This window comes from Uranotaenia lowii, chromosome 2 (assembly GCF_029784155.1).
Source record: "Uranotaenia lowii strain MFRU-FL chromosome 2, ASM2978415v1, whole genome shotgun sequence".
Lineage (NCBI taxonomy): Eukaryota > Metazoa > Arthropoda > Insecta > Diptera > Culicidae > Uranotaenia > Uranotaenia lowii.
Genome location: NC_073692.1, coordinates 46,370,924 through 46,388,427, shown reverse-complemented (window position 1 = coordinate 46,388,427; position 17,504 = coordinate 46,370,924). Strand labels below are relative to the sequence as shown.

The 17,504-nt window shown below is 40.4% G+C and overlaps 1 protein-coding gene across 7 annotated transcripts in view; it reads right to left on the bottom strand.

The window, feature by feature from the left end:
* LOC129743967 (DENN domain-containing protein 1A) overlaps window positions 1-17,504 on the bottom strand; it is a 70,451-nt gene that overhangs the window by 28,675 nt on the left and 24,272 nt on the right. For all 7 annotated transcript variants that reach the window (XR_008736759.1, XR_008736760.1, XR_008736761.1 and 4 more), the window contains exons 3-6: window positions 1,352-1,676; window positions 850-1,282; window positions 640-788; window positions 427-567 (exon numbers count right to left, since the gene is read on the bottom strand). Coding sequence is in view for 4 of the 7 variants with exons in the window: in XM_055736229.1 (XP_055592204.1) it covers window positions 427-567; window positions 640-788; window positions 850-1,282; window positions 1,352-1,676 (1,048 nt within the window). In the remaining 3 variants the exon portion in view is untranslated. The remainder of the gene's footprint in view (window positions 1-426; window positions 568-639; window positions 789-849; window positions 1,283-1,351; window positions 1,677-17,504) is intronic.

The window sequence follows — 17,504 nt, the reverse complement described above, 5'->3', positions numbered from 1 at the left end:
TTCTAGCGAATTCCTAATCAATCGCCTTTGATGGATTATTGATGATATTCTAGCATTATCGAATGTTAAGCTATAGAGATTCAGTCACGTTGCCTTTTCCGAAACAACTTTCTTTGGAAGGCAACCTGATCGAGGAATGAATGATCCAAGAGAGAGAATGTCAAAATGAAATCTGAACATGCTAAAATCTATGCCTTATTAGATAGTAATTAATCTCCAAACCTAAGCGGCACTATTCGAATATCGATAATAAGTATGAAAGTAATCGAAAACAAATGGAAGTTTAGGCGTACATTAAATAGAAAACACAAAACCACTACACACAATGACAAAAAAAAGATCCACAGGACGATGAAAAACAAAACCAATAAAAATAACGAAAACATTGAAATTAGGAAACAATTGCTCTCAGGACATCGGCCATACCTTATCCTTGAAGTTCTTCAGCAGATCCTTGTACTGTTTGACCTTGCGTCCGGATTTCTCCGCATACCGCGAACATTCTAGCTCGAACTCGTCCGAAAAGCCCTGTCCGGTATTGAGCATGTCTAGTCGCTCTTCGATGAACTATTAAGCAAAAAAAAAAAAAGACTTTAGAAATCCTATCGATACTGGAAATGTGTTAATCTGGGAGCAAACCTGCTGGAAGATCTGCAGCTGCAGCATTTTGGTTAGGAATGGCCTCAAATGGGACGGCCGGGTGTCGATGAACGTTTCCGGATCGAAGGTGATCTTGTCATTGAACTTCACCGCATCCCGATAGCCGCCGATTAATTGCACTAAAATACCTGCCGGGGAGAAAACAAAAATGAGTGCTAACTTCGATAACTTCACCTGATCAAATGTTACCTAAAAATATTTTGGAAACTCGATCGCCCCGGTGATCGGTCTGGTTGGACAGGTGCTTCTTCAGCGAGGCAACCAGCTCCGGTGGCATGTTTTTCACATCGTCGAACGGCGTTTCCAGCGTTCGTTTATCACAGTTCAGAATGACCACTTCGCCGACTTCCTCGCGGCGAAGCGACGCGTACACCGGCTCCGGGACGCCTATCAGGAACGGCATCGGTGCCCCGAGGATGTCCCGCATCTTCGAGGGCAACACCGGTATGAAGATGTGCTGCCACACCATCGGATAGAGGAACGCGTTGGCCGCCTGAATGCACGACGATAGCCTGTCCAGCTGCTGGGACACGAAGATTATCCTTCGTTCCGCCAGCATCGCGGCGAATATCCCGATCATGAACTTTGGATCCACAAAGTTGTAGTACAGGTTGAGGTTATGCTACGGGTAGAAAGAAGTTACACATATTGGTTGAATTTCATAGAACAAAAAGCACTAAACAAAACATACATTTTCCGGAATACTGGGTAGCAGAAACTGCTGGGGCCTCTGGAAGCTGAAGGTTTGCACCGGCCGGTCGTACTGGAACTTGAGGCAGCCGCCCGGTTCCGGGATGCCCTTGTTGTACGCCTCCGAGAGAAACGATTCGAACTCGCTCTGGGAGTTTTTCCGCACATCAGCCAGCACGTTCAGAAACCGGATGAAGGTGTCGTGCCAGGGCAGGTAGGTGACAATAACCATCGCGGTGGGCGATTTGGGATCATGCCGGCAGAATCCGAACCGCCACTTCGAATCGATATTAGTAAGGACGAACGAATGCACCTGGATGGTTTTCCTGGAACGGGAAGAGTGACAGGGAGATTAGCTTTTTGTTGGCACCAGTTTATAGTAAAGACAATCATCAAAATAAAAAATATACAATTCTTAAGCTTGAGAAAGGTCGTAGGGCCTTGGAAAGGTCGTCAGGCCTTGGAAAGGTCGTCAGGCCTTGGAAAGGTCGTGCGGCCTTGGAAAGGTCGTCAGGCCTTGGAAAGGTCGTCAGGCCTTGGAAAGATCATCAGGCCTTGGAAAGGTCGTGCGGCCTTGGAAAGGTCATCAGGCCTTGGAAAGGTCGTGCGGCCTTGGAAAGGTCATCAGGCCTTGGAAAGGTCATCCGGCCTTGGAAAGGTCATCCGGCCTTGTAAAGATCGTCCGGCCTTGGAAAGGTCGTCCGGCCTTGGAAAGGTCGTCCGGCCTTGGAAAGGTCATCAGGCCTTGAAAAGGTCATCCGGCCTTGGAAAGTCATCAGGCCTTGGAAAGGTCGTCCGGCCTTGGAAAGGTCGTGCGGCCTTGGAAAGGTCGTCCGGCTTTGGAAAGGTTGTCCGGCCTTGAAAAGGTCGTGCGCCCTTGGAAAGGTCGTGCGCCCTTGGAAAGGTCGTGCGCCCTTGGAAAGGTCGTGCGGCCTTGGAAAGGTCGTCCGGTCTTGGAAAGATCGTCCGGCCTTGGAGGGGGCCTTGGAAAGGTCGTAGGGCCTTGGAAAGGTCGTAGGGCCTTGGAAAGGTCGTAGGGCCTTGGAAAGGTCGTAGGGCCTTGGAAAGGTCGTAGGGCCTTGGAAAGGTCGTAGGGCCTTGGAAAGGTCGTAGGGCCTTGGAAAGGTCGTAGGGCCTTGGAAAGGTCGTAAGGCCTTGGAAAGGTCGTAAGGCCTTGGAAAGGTCGTAGGGCCTTGGAAAGGTCGTAGGGCCTTGGAAAGGTCGTAGGGCCTTGGAAAGGTCGTAGGGCCTTGGAAAGGTCGTAGGGCCTTGGAAAGGTCGTAGGGCCTTGGAAAGGTCGTCCGGCCTTGGAAAGGTCGTCCGGCCTTGGAAAGGTCGTCCGGCCTTGGAAAGGTCGTCCGGCCTTGGAAAGGTCGTCCGGCCTTGGAAAGGTCGTCCGGCCTTGGAAAGGTCGTCCGGCCTTGGAAAGGTCGTCCGGCCTTGGAAAGGTCGTCCGGCCTTGGAAAGGTCGTCCGGCCTTGGAAAGGTCGTCCGGCCTTGGAAAGGTCGTCCGGCCTTGGAAAGGTCGTCCGGCCTTGGAAAGGTCGTCCGGCCTTGGAAAGGTCGTCCGGCCTTGGAAAGGTCGTCCGGCCTTGGAAAGGTCGTCCGGCCTTGGAAAGGTCGTCCGGCCTTGGAAAGGTCGTCCGGCCTTGGAAAGGTCGTCCGGCCTTGGAAAGGTCGCCCGGCCTTGGAAAGGTCGTCCGGCCTTGGAAAGGTCGTCCGGCCTTGGAAAGGTCGTCCGGCCTTGGAAAGGTCGTCCGGCCTTGGAAAGGTCGTCCGGCCTTGGAAAGGTCGTCCGGCCTTGGAAAGGTCGTCCGGCCTTGGAAAGGTCGTCCGGCCTTGGAAAGGTCGTCCGGCCTTGGAAAGGTCGTCCGGCCTTGGAAAGGTCGTCCGGCCTTGGAAAGGTCGTCCGGCCTTGGAAAGGTCGTCCGGCCTTGGAAAGGTCGTCCGGCCTTGGAAAGGTCGTCCGGCCTTGGAAAGGTCGTCCGGCCTTGGAAAGGTCGTCCGGCCTTGGAAAGGTCGTCCGGCCTTGGAAAGGTCGTCCGGCCTTGGAAAGGTCGTCCGGCCTTGGAAAGGTCGTCCGGCCTTGGAAAGGTCGTCCGGCCTTGGAAAGGTCGTCCGGCCTTGGAAAGGTCGTCCGGCCTTGGAAAGGTCGTCCGGCCTTGGAAAGGTCGTCCGGCCTTGGAAAGGTCGTCCGGCCTTGGAAAGGTCGTAGGGCCTTGGAAAGGTCGTAGGGCCTTGGAAAGGTCGTAGGGCCTTGGAAAGGTCGTAGGGCCTTGGAAAGGTCGTAGGGCCTTGGAAAGGTCGTAGGGCCTTGGAAAGGTCGTAGGGCCTTGGAAAGGTCGTAGGGCCTTGGAAAGGTCGTAGGGCCTTGGAAAGGTCGTAGGGCCTTGGAAAGGTCGTAGGGCCTTGGAAAGGTCGTAGGGCCTTGGAAAGGTCGTAGGGCCTTGGAAAGGTCGTAGGGCCTTGGAAAGGTCGTAGGGCCTTGGAAAGGTCGTAGGGCCTTGGAAAGGTCGTAGGGCCTTGGAAAGGTCGTAGGGCCTTGGAAAGGTCGTAGGGCCTTGGAAAGGTCGTAGGGCCTTGGAAAGGTCGTAGGGCCTTGGAAAGGTCGTAGGGCCTTGGAAAGGTCGTCCGGCCTTGGAAAGGTCGTAGGGCCTTGGAAAGGTCGTAGGGCCTTGGAAAGGTCGTAGGGCCTTGGAATGGTTAATATTTAAGAACCCGAATTTAGTGATTTATTCACATTACATCTGCACAGCTTACAGCATTATGGAAATCATTCATGTTCCTAAAGTAAATAAAATTTATCTTACGTTACTTCTCAATGATTCAACAGTCGGAATTAAAATCAATCAAATATTTTCCAGTTTTGCACTTTCAACTAAATAACGAGTGGCGGCCCACCCACACTCCAAATCGGCCTTAGCTTAAAAATAGACCAATGAATCGAACAATTGACATCGATTTGTGGCTTGCGGGTTCCCCTCACAAATAACCTCGATGTCATAATCGACACGGTTTTGCGAATACGTACGTATAGATACACCACACAATGATGATATTGGGGGTGGTGCGGCGCATAAAGTTTTCCAATCACAACACCCCGCGTCACATAATAAATATACCAAAAAAAAAATTCGGAACACCATTTCGGATCATCTATGCCGAGTTGATTTGCATTGCAAAGATGCATCTATCGTATTGGTGGCTATATTTTTTGCATTTCCAATTAATTATTTGTTTTCAAATTCTTTTCAAAAGAAAATCAGTAAGGAATTAGGACTCCTTACTTATTTTGGATCAGAATTGTTTAGCTTTGACGTGTTGATTTTTAACTATTGATTATAAATTCAGAAAAAAAGAATCGCCATTCAAGAAGATACCGAGAATAACAAAGCGCAGAAATCTAAAATATGTCTTAAAACAAGCTGGGGCTTCCGTCTCATAATTGAATATTTTAAAGTGTCGAAGCGCAGTTTTTACGGAAACAAAAATAAAAATAAGCAATAAAAAAGTCTGAAACCCGTTCTATCGAAATCAGCGAACCATCCCCAACAATTCGGCGAAACTTCAGCGGACAGTAGGGTTAACTGTGTGTTGTTCCATCGCCAGAATCGCCGTTTCCATCACGTTCATAACAGTCATTCAATCAGCAGGAAAATGATACAATAATAGCTCGGAAGATCGCCGTGTGTACAACTTTAAATCCATCTACCCCACAACTATATAGGGAAAAACCAACTGAACCGTGCGAGACGATCGAATGAATCATCCGAGCCGGGTCGGGTCGGCGGTTGGCTTCCACAAACTATTTACCTGGGTAGTGGGAAACCTTCCTCGGCAAAAGGTTGTGCTATTGAATGGGCGACGAATGAAGAGAAAAAAAAATCAGCTATCTGAAACCAACAACAGGTAAGTACCTGCTCGCTTGCTTGCTTGCTATCTTAGGCATCTTTTGCAGGTCGCGTCTTCTGCTGGCTAAATTTCGACCTTGGCTAAATGATTCATTTGTCTGCAATTTGTTTAGCAGAAGCGTGGATCTTGAGGCATAAATACCTAAGAAAGGGCTTATAATGGTTGTTAGGCGAAATGCCGGTTCATATCGTCGATCGCTTTTCGCGGAATAGATTTTTCACAATCATGATCTATAGACTGTTCCAGAAATAAGCACACCTAATGTTAACGGTCACTTTGAATCGATTTTTTTTTAGAATTCTACTGGTTGCGTCCTTTTGTTTACAGATTTCGGTACGTGATAACATCAAAAAACATTTTGTTTGAGATTACATTTCAAAATGCGTAGTCTTACTACGAAGAATAGAAAAAGAATGCACAAGTGGTGTACTGTGAGTGGAATCTCATTGAGAAAATTGACCAAAGAAAAGGATGTGAGCGTCGAAGCGGTACGGACAGCTATTAAAAAATATGGTGAATATTGTACATTTGAAGATGATCCAAGGAGTGGTCGAAAATCTAGTCCTGTAAGGGCATCCGCAGCAATCGCGAGTATAGTGAAAATGCTCATGCGTTTGATCACTCTCATACCGCACCGGGGGTTAGTATGAGGGTGAGCAAAATAGGGCCGTTGCCGTCGGGACCGACAAAATCACCAAATTTGCTCACTAGAAAGGGGCGAGAGCAAACATGCACTGAAAAAAATCTACCATTTAAGGCTAAGTTCATCAAACGATGTTTATTAAAATTTTGTAATTTTGGTAAACAATTCGTTAATAAATTAAGCTTTTCTTTTGATTCGGTCGAATGTGCGGACGGAATTTTGTTCGCGGGGGGATCGGAAATGTGTCGAAGATTATATAGAGCCATCTTGGAAGTATTCTGTGCTGGGTCGAAAGAGGTGAAAATTTAGGCCCTCGGAATCGGTGGCCCAGGGTTTGTTCTTTGCAGCCGAGTGGGTCGTCGGAATTAGCCTAATTTTGAACAGTGCAGAACTTGCAATTGACCAGCATCGAGTAACAACAACGTAAGCGATAAAGGTAAGAGAAAAAACTATTTATTTGGCAAAAATTTATTTATTTTTTTTAATTCTTTTCTATCCTCCGTACAGCTTGGAAAAGTACGCAGCAGATAGAAGAAAAAACTTCACCGACCGACCGGGGCCATGAGCAGCATCTTTAGCAGATAGGTTTGAACCGGGGCAATGACGCATACTATCCTCCTTCTCGCTGCGCTGCACCAGGGAAAACGGTTCCGACTCACTGAAGCCAAAGTCTTGGACCAGCATGCGGAAAACCTCCTGTTTGATCGTGGAACTCCACAGCAGCTGGCATATTTCGTGCAAGTTCCGCTGAATTTCGGATGATTCCGGCTGCAACTGCACAGAAGTTCTTGCTGCATCCACAACCTGACCCGGTTGCTGGTCGCTCGAAACTGCGTGGCCCTGTTGCTGCTGTATGGCATCTTCAACCAGCATGTCGACTTTGGCGTCACATAACGGATCTGCTAACCCGTCGAATAACCTCCAACAATCGCTATGCATTATAATAATTAATTATTAATAAAAATGATAATAACCGAAATTGAAGCGAAAAAACTATCGACTCCGAAAATTTATTCGATCAGTAAATTTAATTTAATATTTTCTGTTAAAGTTTTCTCAGTGCAATGCACAATTTAAAAATAATATGCTTCCACCCGGTGCGCGAAAGAGTGAGTATACCAAAATCGGTCCGCTGAAATGAGCAAAATCGGGCCGCGTATACTCCCGTATTGGTGCGTTGGCTCTAAGTGGTAGTCCTGCTATCGAATGCCTACAAACAGAAACCATCGGCTTCCGTTCGGGATGTGGCGAGAAAAGTCGAGACCTCGACATCTAACGTGATGCGTGCCAAAGAGTGACCAGGGCTCAAGACGTACCGGGAGCAGGAACAACCTCAAATGTATCCGAATCAAGCCGCTTCTGTCAAACCAAGAGCCCGGAAACTGTATGATTCAATACTTTGCAAAAATTGTAATAAATAAGTGGACTATAAAACTCTCCCACACCACAATTCTTCACTCTACGCAAGAACAAGAATATCCCCTAAACAGCGAAGGCCATATTCACCGAAAAATTTGAAGGTGATGGCGTGGCAGGCTAATGGGAGTGCGGCAATCTAGCCCGTACGTCACATCGGAAACCATGAACACCCAGAACTATATCAAAGAATGCCTCCAGAAGTGTTTATTGCCGATGATCGAGCAGCATGATGGACCCGTCGTATTTTGGACCGATCTAGCATCATTTCATTACGCCAAAGGCACAATAGGGTGGTGCAAAAGCCAAAACGTCTGTTTTGTGCCAAAAAACATGAATCCGCCAAATTGCCCGAGGCCAATCGACACTTTTTGGGCTTTGACCAAAGCAAAACTACGAAAATACATAACACCAGCTGATGACATCGGAAAATTTAAAAAAAGATTGGCCAAAAGTGTCAATGGTGGATAATGCAACTGTGCAGAAGCTTATGAGGCATGTTCGAGGAAAAATGCGAAGTCTGGCTTATGATTAAAGATTTTCATCAAATAAGATTAGAGTTGGGTAGGACACAAAGAATGATACAGTGTGCCAAATAAAATAAATAAAATTTAATAAAACAATATTTTTATTTATTATTTTTGAAGTGTTCTTATAATTTCTGAAACAGTCTACATTATCAAATTTTCTTGTATTTACAGAGTTTAGAGTTGTGAGCCTACTTGGTTGAATAATTCTACTGAATCAAAGCAATCCTTTAATTCAACCACGGTACCGGGGTTGAATTAAAGGGAATCTTTCGATTGCTTTGATTCAGTAGAAATAATTAAAAAAATATGAAAAGAGATTTGACTAATCTGGATTATTTACTGGATTTATGAGCAAGCCTGAATATATCCAGAAAATCTGGAATAAACTACAATCATAGTATACAGCGATACCCTTCAGCATTCTCCTGAACGATCTACAGTGAAATATACGCGGATACACCTTAGATGTTTTGCTGAAACCATAAGTTTTTAATGATTGTGTAGCTTTTACAACATTACTTTTGGATATTTTTTAAATTATAAAAAAAAATTTGAAAAATTTACAAGTCTGTAGTAGATATTCGGCCTATTCGGCCGAATACTTAGCTCAACTATTCGGTGAGCCGAATATTCGGCTTGACGGTTTTTCGGCGATATTCGGCGCCGAATATTCGGTACATCTCTAGTCCCTACTAAAAAGGACAGGAAGTAAAGGTGAAATTTCAATCGTGTTTTACTCGTTTGCACGTTTTTTTACATGGAACAATTTTGCTTGGGAGGGCAGAAGGTAACGAAAATCACATTTGTGAAAAAAAATCAAGAGCCTATTTTGACTAATTTGGAAGTGTTGAAAAAATTGTGAATATTCATTTTTGAAAAATCTGTAGAACAAACAAATACATTGAAAATAACGGTTTTCAATAATAATGCGAGCCATAACACCAAATCGAGAGGTGATAGACACAATCTGACGGAATATTCGAACTCATGACGCCAAAATCTTTCGAAACAGTGATTCAAACATATATACCAAAATAGCTGTTCTCATATGGATGTAGTTGGTTATATTCTTTAATTTAGAGTCTCAATCAATTTCAATAGCAATAATCAACTTTTTTTTCAAATTTGAAACTGGATTATAACTTTTAATTTAAATGATCTGGAAACGTTATTGACGATATTATTAGTGTGGATTTCGAAACTCAGTTGAGTTTGAAAACAAAATTCAAATTACGATTTTTATATTATGGTCAATGGCGTTGTTATATTTAAATTCAAAACGATCACACACAAATAAATTTCATAATATTTATTTTTCAAATTCATAACTAATTGTTCTATAATGGCTGATAATGAATTAAAAATCTGAGTTACGATTTTATGTTATTTTGTAAGGCACATCAGAGCAACTACCGGCAAGTGCAAACGAAGCTCTTATTCTCCATCGAAAATTTTATCCAATAAAGTTGATCGCTCCCCGATGCATATTTTATCAGTTTTATACATTTTATATTCTCTTAATTAATATTTGATATGTCAGCGAATTATGATATTCAAAGTAGAATGGTTAGGACTAGGATTGGTCGATTTTGGCTTGTTGAGAACTGGGTGCAGCGCTCCTGCAAAGGGCGCACCCGAGATTACGCGACTATACCTAATTCTGACAACTGACAGAAAGAAACTATAGTAAACAAAGAGGCGCAATCTGATCCCTTTCCTAATAATGTGCTTGCAACCCTGCTGTAGGTCTGCCTTTAAGACTGCTTGGTTTTGGTCGATTGGAATGACACTGACGGAAAACCCAAAATTCCAATCGTGACATTTCGTCTCTTTGTTTACTATAGGCTCGTTAATTTGGGGGAGGAAGACTGAATCAAAAAAAAAAAAAACTTTCAAACGTCAAATTTTTCTCATCAATCTACCGACCAGTGCGAAGGTTCAAAATTTTACTTTCTTTTTTAAAAATTTTCAATAAAACTTTTGATGCTGAAAAGCACTTGTTTTGCGTTAAACAATTATTTAATAAGGTTTTGTTTCACTCTGACAAATGCTTGCATGTTCAGGCATATTAAATCGCTTAAATTTCGTTGAAGTTTTTGAAGCTGATAAATAAAATTGTTTCATCAACGGTTGCTCTTAAAAATAGCTTAAATAACAGATTAAGATTTTGGGTGGTTCCCATGAACCGAACAACATTTTTATATAGTTCAAAGTTTATAATTACGACAGAGTTGACAGACTGGTATTGGATAATCTAGCTGGTGTATTCGATTTCGATGTTTACTTTTGAATCTGCAGCAATCAACTCAGAAGACTTAAATGTAGCACCTAAACAACTGAGCTACATGACTCGCTACACAAAACTGATCATCTAAAGTAAAATTTGAACGATTATAAATCTTTTCAACAATTGCTGGCTTTTTGCCGAACAGTAAAAAAACGATACAGAAAACGATACAGCGAATTTCAGTCTTCCTCCCCCAGGTTTATATGAGGGTCTCCCTTTTTCTCAGCTTAATCTCATGAACGTTGCTGACGATCGACGTGGTTTAATAAGTGATTGGTGAAAGTGATTATTAAGATCTTTATTTGAAGTTAAACAAAGCATTACAATATTTTCCCTTCTTTGCTATATTAGATTCATTCAAGGCGTGCAGGCTGCAATTATAATTAATCTGAATAAGCCTGAGTTTCTCTTAGAAAGGTTAGATTTTATTGCCACTATGTCACGTTATATTAATCATAACCTCAATTTCAAGATATCCAATCCTTTCCGGAAGAATTAGCAGAATAATCGTTGAATTAGTTGCGAGGAAACACTATTAATGTAAGTTGGAGTGAGATTGAACGCTTTGAAATCCAACTAACAAAATGTTTATAATAAATTACAGTTTGAAGCGTTTCGCTACCAAAATTGGTTTTTACTCGAATATTCAAAATGGATCGATCTATGGAAGATCGATCTATTCAACTCAAATTTTCAATTTTTTGATCGGTTTTTTGCCATTTAAAACACTGTTTTGAAAGTAATTTTTCAAAACCTCACATTTAATTATAGCTAATTTCGTTACATTGTTTATTTAGAACGTGTGAATCTGAAATGTGAAATTATCAGGACAAAACATTTAAGAAGAGGCGCCATGTGACGTAACGACTTCAATCACTCACATATACTGTTTTATCGAGAAATAAATTTATAATATCAAAAAGTCATGCTTCAAATTCTGAATCTATTTATTGATATATATTTTATTTTGTAAGTTATTTATATAAACTTTTATACGCGATTTACTTAAAAAGTGGGTCTTAGACAGAAATTAAAATGGAAGGTGGAGAGAAATCAAATACTTTGTGAAAAATATTAGTTTGCTTCTTAAATTGAAATGCATTTTCTTGATGGAAATTATATGTTTATAATTTATGAAAAGGGGCGCAACGAGCGAGCTGGTTAGACCAAGTGTAGCGTGATCTGGCGAATGTGGAATGCCCGAGAAGTTGGAGAACGGTTGCCATGGACCGAGTGAATTGTAAAGTATTGTTCATCAGGTTATGTCGTGAGACGCAAAACCATGTAAATTGAAAAACAATATCAAGCTTGTCGATTCCCGATTAAAATTAAAATAGTAAAGGGCGTGCACGAAACTATTGCGACATATTCAACAATGCATAACTATTTTAGCTTTGGGTAAAAATCAACCAAATTTTGTACACTTTCTTATTGATGTGTATTGTTTACACCTGGAATTTCCTGACATGTCGCACCGGCAGTTGGGAAAAATGTTGAAAATTCACCATTCAACTGTCTCCAGTGTGTTGAAGCGGTTTCAGGAGCGATTGATGTTTGACCACGGCAAAGGAGCTGGAAGAAAACCGGGACCGGAGAACAAAACGACGGAGAGAAAGGTGAAGCGGATGATTAAAGCGAGCAGATGCTGACAAAATATGGCTTCTGTATGATGGACGACAAAACGTTTATAAAAGCCGATTTTAAGCAAATTCCGGGGTTGGAGTTTTTCACCGACAAGAACAAGTTCAATGTGGACGACAAATTTAAGAAGAAAAAAATGTCGAAGTTCGCCTCAAAATATCTCGTTTGCCAGGTCATCTGCTCTTGCGGACTGAGGAGTGAGCCTTTCGTGACAAAGGGTACAGTAAATGGCGAAATTGAGTGCCTCGAGAAGCGCCTTTTGTTGTTCTTGCAGCAGCACGACGAAGCTTCGCTATTTTGGCCAGATTTTGGCATCATGTCACTATTCTAAAAGTGTCCTGGAGTGGTATGAGGCCAATTCTGTCCATTTTGTTTGTTCAAGCCAATTGTCATAAGCTTGAAGATTTATCTTCTTCTAGAATATTCTAGAAGTTCTAGTATATGTAACCCTTACGTGCTTTCGAATGTTCTGGAAGTTCTGTTTGGTTCCACATAATTCACAATGTTAGAAGGTTCCAGAACCATCCATTTAATTATAAGCTTGCGTGTTCCTGGAACATTCCAGAAGGTTCGATACGCGTATAAATACAGCCTCGCACAGCGTGGCGAGTCAGTTGAAATTAAGATTCCGCGCGTGTTTTATACTATCGATTTAAGACGTGTAAAGATTAATATAGAGAACTGTTTAAGTAAAGTTTGTGTTCTTCTTCATTCTACGAATCCGAAAGTTTGGAATTTTACCTAAGCCCAAAATACAGTCCACACTGCCGAAACAATTGGTCCTTCGAACCGGATTAAGTGATTAAGCGTCGATTCCAAACTACCCATGAAGTGAGAACAATCCGATGTGTAGATAGTGTAAAAGTGTACAAACCGTCACTGAGACATTTCAAAAGTTTGTTTGGAAGTGTAGTGTTTCTCCAAGCTGAACTGTTCCAGATTCTTCTTTTCTAAAATCAGTGGATTCCGTGCTGTATTACGTAAAAAAAACCGTGAGCTTAGTCCAATCTTGAATCAGAATGGTAAGCACCAGTTCAACTCCAAAGGATATGGGATCTAAGAAAAAGCCTCATAAGTTGGCCGAAGCCGGGGCATTTGAGGACAGGATAAACATTCTTATTCATCAGAAAAACATGGAACAGAGCATAGTTAAGCGCATATTCAATTCCATGCACCTCCAAGATTGCGAAATACAATTGTTATCCCAAGGTCAAGTCAGGGCCTTCCAGGTGATGTTAGAAAAAGCTCGTACTGAATACCGCTCACTCCATAGACAAATTTTGGATATGGTTCCCTCTGGAGAACGTAGTCCACATGATGACCACTTTGCGAAATTTGAAGACCTTTATTTAGAGGTTATGATTGCACTCGAGGAGCAATCGTGCAGAATATCTTCAAGCTCCACTACTTCTACTACGTCTTCGCCTATGATTGTCCACCAGCCCCTGCAAATGCCAATTCCAACTTTCGATGGAAGCTACGAAAGTTGGCCAAAATTCAAAGCCATATTCAAGGATCTGGTAGATAAATCGCCTGACTCTCCAGCCATCAAACTTTACCACCTCGAAAAAGCCTTGGTAGGGCATGCAGCTGGTCTCATTGATACCAAGACCATCAATGAGGGAAATTACAAACACGCCTGGAAAATATTAGAGGAGAGGTTCGAGAACAAGCGTCACCTCATTGACACCCACATCGCCGGCTTGTTCAATCTTAAGAAAACTTCTAAGGAAAACCATACAGAGTTAAGAGCGTTAGTTGACGAGTGCACTAGGCATGTAGAGGGCCTCAAGTTTTTGGATCAAGAATTCACAGGTGTGTCTGAGCTGATGGTGATCCACTTGTTGACGTCAGCATTAGATAAAGAAACCCGTTTCCACTGGGAAAGCACCGTCAAGAATGGAAGCATGCCAAGCTACTCCGAAACCATTAAATTTCTTAAAGAACGTTGTTTTATCCTCGAACGCTGCAATAGTTCCTCACCGAAAGCTAACCAGCAACAGCCGAGTCAATACGGAAATAATTCCACCAAAACGAAATTTACGTCAGCAGTAATAACCAGCAAACCTCCTACATTGTGTGATTTCTGCGGTAAGCGACCCGAGCAGACTTTTATGGCAAAATTATAGCAAATTTTGCTATCACGCCCTGAGAGCCAAATTTGCTCTCATTATGCTTGACATAAGGTGGTACACAGCAAAAATGAGAGCAAAAATTTTCATACTTGGTTAGCAAAGTGATACCTTATTTTGCTAAAATTGAGACCCCAACTACACCTCGTTTTTCGAGAGCTTGGAAAGCATAATAATGCCAATATAAGGCATCACATATTTTTCAATGATAGCAAAATTTGACATCAATATGGTTTCAAATCTTTCGAAAAAATGAGGTGTTATTAAGGTCTCAATTTTTGCCAAATTGGCATCACGTTGCTAACCAAGTACGAATGTTTTGCTTTCATTTTAGCTTTATATCAAGCAAAATGACAGTAAATTAAACTATCAAGGCGTGATAGCAAAGTTTGCTATAATTTTGCAGTAAAAATTTGCTTCGGTGAGTTACTTTCGTTCCTTTTTCCAAGTTTTACTTCATTACCATAATTGTCGATTTTTATCAATTTTTTCCTTGAGTGCCCAATTCTACTAAACTAAACGCCTGAATTTATATTACTGCTTTGCGTTTGAATTGGAAAACCAAGTTTATTAAAATTCCTTGCCTACCCAAAGGCGTTTAAAATTCGCACTATAAGTAAACGAACTAATTTTTTTTTCTTTGAAAAGCATCGAATGGATTAAAAACTTCTCTTAAATGTCATAACATGTATTACAAAAGAAATGAAATTCAAAAGTAGGTAATTTATATATCTATAATTATATCTATATATCTATAATTATTTTATCTATAATTTTCAATAGTCCATGGGAATGGTAAAAAGACGTAATTTGTAATATTTTGACATCTTTAGATATATAAGTCACGAAACAGAGAATTTTTGACGTCTATTCAAAAATAGCTGTTTTTCGAACTTTTTATCAATCTGCAATTTTTGAGAAACTATGTGCATAATAAAAATATGATAAATAAAACAGCGAAGTAGTTTCTGAATTTTGAAAAGTCAACACAAATTCTTGCTTGGCAGACGGGCGCAGTGGGTGGTAATATCTCAAAGCCATTTCGTACACGAAGACGAACGAAAAGAAACGAAAAAACATACAAACATTAGCACAAATGTTTTGGATTTACTTTCAGTAAAATATTTATAAAATTTTTGTAAGGCATTTCACCGCCAACTGTCTGCATATAGTTTTATCGCCTAAATACTGTGTTAACATACTCAAAATCCGGTGCAAAGCCGAATTTAGGTGTTAGAATAGTCTCAGAAAATGCAGATTGATTAAAATTTCTGAAAACAGCTAACTTTGAATAGCTGTCAAGAATTCTGTTTTTCGTAATTTATAAATCTAAAGATGCCAAAATTAAACTATTCAAAGGCGATTTAATTAAGTATATGATTCACTTCATAGAAAGATCAAAATTTAGAACTTCAATGCGTCATATCGAATTTAATCAGGTTATCGATACTCCAAAAAGCTATTACGCAGTTTGAAGTGTCGGTAAAATAATGTTTTTCGAGCTATTTTTCTAAACATTTACATTAGAAAAAAAATCCATTCGCGTATTTTAAAAATATAGTACAGATTTAGCTTTTTAAATGAATGAAACAAACTCACCCTTTGATGATATTCAACGCCAACATTATTCGCAACTTTCATAAGATTTGCAGTCATATCAGTGAAGGTTCGCATCTTTTTCGGTGTTTCGGGCTGTCCTGCACGATAAACTTTTCCTCTCCAAAAAAAAGTAAAGACTTCTTCCGACGTGTCTGTGTTGCAATGAAAATGTATGTATCTTGCTGCATCCACTACACAGGATCTGATTTGATGGAACAAGGCGTCGGGAGTAAAGTTATCTCTGCAATCTTCCAGGGAGAAAAGTTCCACCACGCGGGGTAATGAAGCTTGGCAACGTCATCAAACGACCACAAAGGTTCTAATACGTTATCCTTTGTTTGGTTAAAAAAACGGACCAAACTGTTCGCATTCCAGTCCAATCCGCCGGAACAAACCACAGAAACATCGCTTGTCGTTATCATCATGCAGGCGGTATGGTTCACACATCACGGCGATCTATAAAGATGAATAAAAACCTTAAAATGGTGGAAATAACAATGCTAACGATTACAACTTACCATTAACGGGTGGCCCTCGTATTTGGTTTTTAATAGCTTGTGAATCCACCAGGATCAGGACCAGAATAACCAAATAAACTGATTCACTAGGAAGTAGGAAGAGGAAACTTTCAAATCACTGGTAAACAAAAAAGTGAACGTTATTGTTTTCAAGGTTTTTTGATACACTAGGTTCTCCGACTTTCGCAGTAAGTAGGCGAGGATTGAGCGTGGCTCTCAATGAGTTTGTTTATTTTTTGCTAAACTTTTTTGTGGTTTGTTGGTAAACAAACTTCATGAGTTCGGTATAGTTGCATAGCCTACATAGCCAAAATGGCTGAATCGGGAATTCGATATTCGGTAACACCTCCTATATATATACACACCTTGATTGTTTTCACGGTATCAAAACAAAACAAGTATGGAACAGTAACTTTTAGCATATACCCACTGCATCATAAAGCAGTTACATAAATTAAAATATTTCGAAAACTATATTAAAAAATGTAACAAATTTTACTATCGTTGTATAAAATCCATTAAAAAATAATATGAATAAAAGAAAATGTACCAAATCAATGTTCCAGTAGATTTAATGTGTGCACGAAAAACTTATTTCATAGCAAAGGACAATATTTAAACTGATCTTATTTTTAATCATAGCAAAAAATACTCCATAAATTTGAAAATTTGACCCATAACAACAAATATTGTAACTGCATTTTCGCCTTTAAAAACACTGCATTAGTTATTTAGACCAACAAATCGCTGGTCTCCTATAGAAATCGCTCCTTCTGAGCTAAAAAAAATTTAGTTGCAGTTATAAAATTCGCAAAATTGTCGCTAGTGTGGATTAAAGTTTAATATTGAAAAAGATTTATTAGATTTTTTTTTTCTCATTTTCATTCAGGGCTGGAAAACAGTTTTTTTTAAATCACTCATACGTCAAATTGGTCCGACTAAATCGAAAATTGAGTGAGTAACAAATATTGTTTCTTAAAAATGATCATTAAAAACCGTTTTGAAGTCTTTCAGAATGTTTTTCTTAGAACAGGTTTGCAAATTTCATCAAACTGAACATGCCTGACATATAAAACAATAATTGTGTTCATTTTGTTTAGTTTCGGCATGAATTTTTATCTTAAACCACTCGTTTCAAAATTGATCAAATGATTTAGTCTAGAATTTGGGTACAGTACATATTGCATTTTTATCCAAAATGTTGCTTATCCCTTCATTTAATGATTTTTTTATTTTTCCTTAAAAATCATTTTTAACAGTTGGAAAAACATCAAGAAATAAAATTGAAATAAAAATTTTTTTTTTCTTGATATTTTTCACTTTTTCCTATTTTTATCGTAAATTTCTTTTCAATAAAAATTGTGTAACCTTAAAAAATAATTACAATTATTGAGGTTTCAAAATATTTATAACTAACCTAAACCTTTGCTGAACGATTTTTGAAGAAAAAGTTAAACGTATACCAAAAACTCGGAA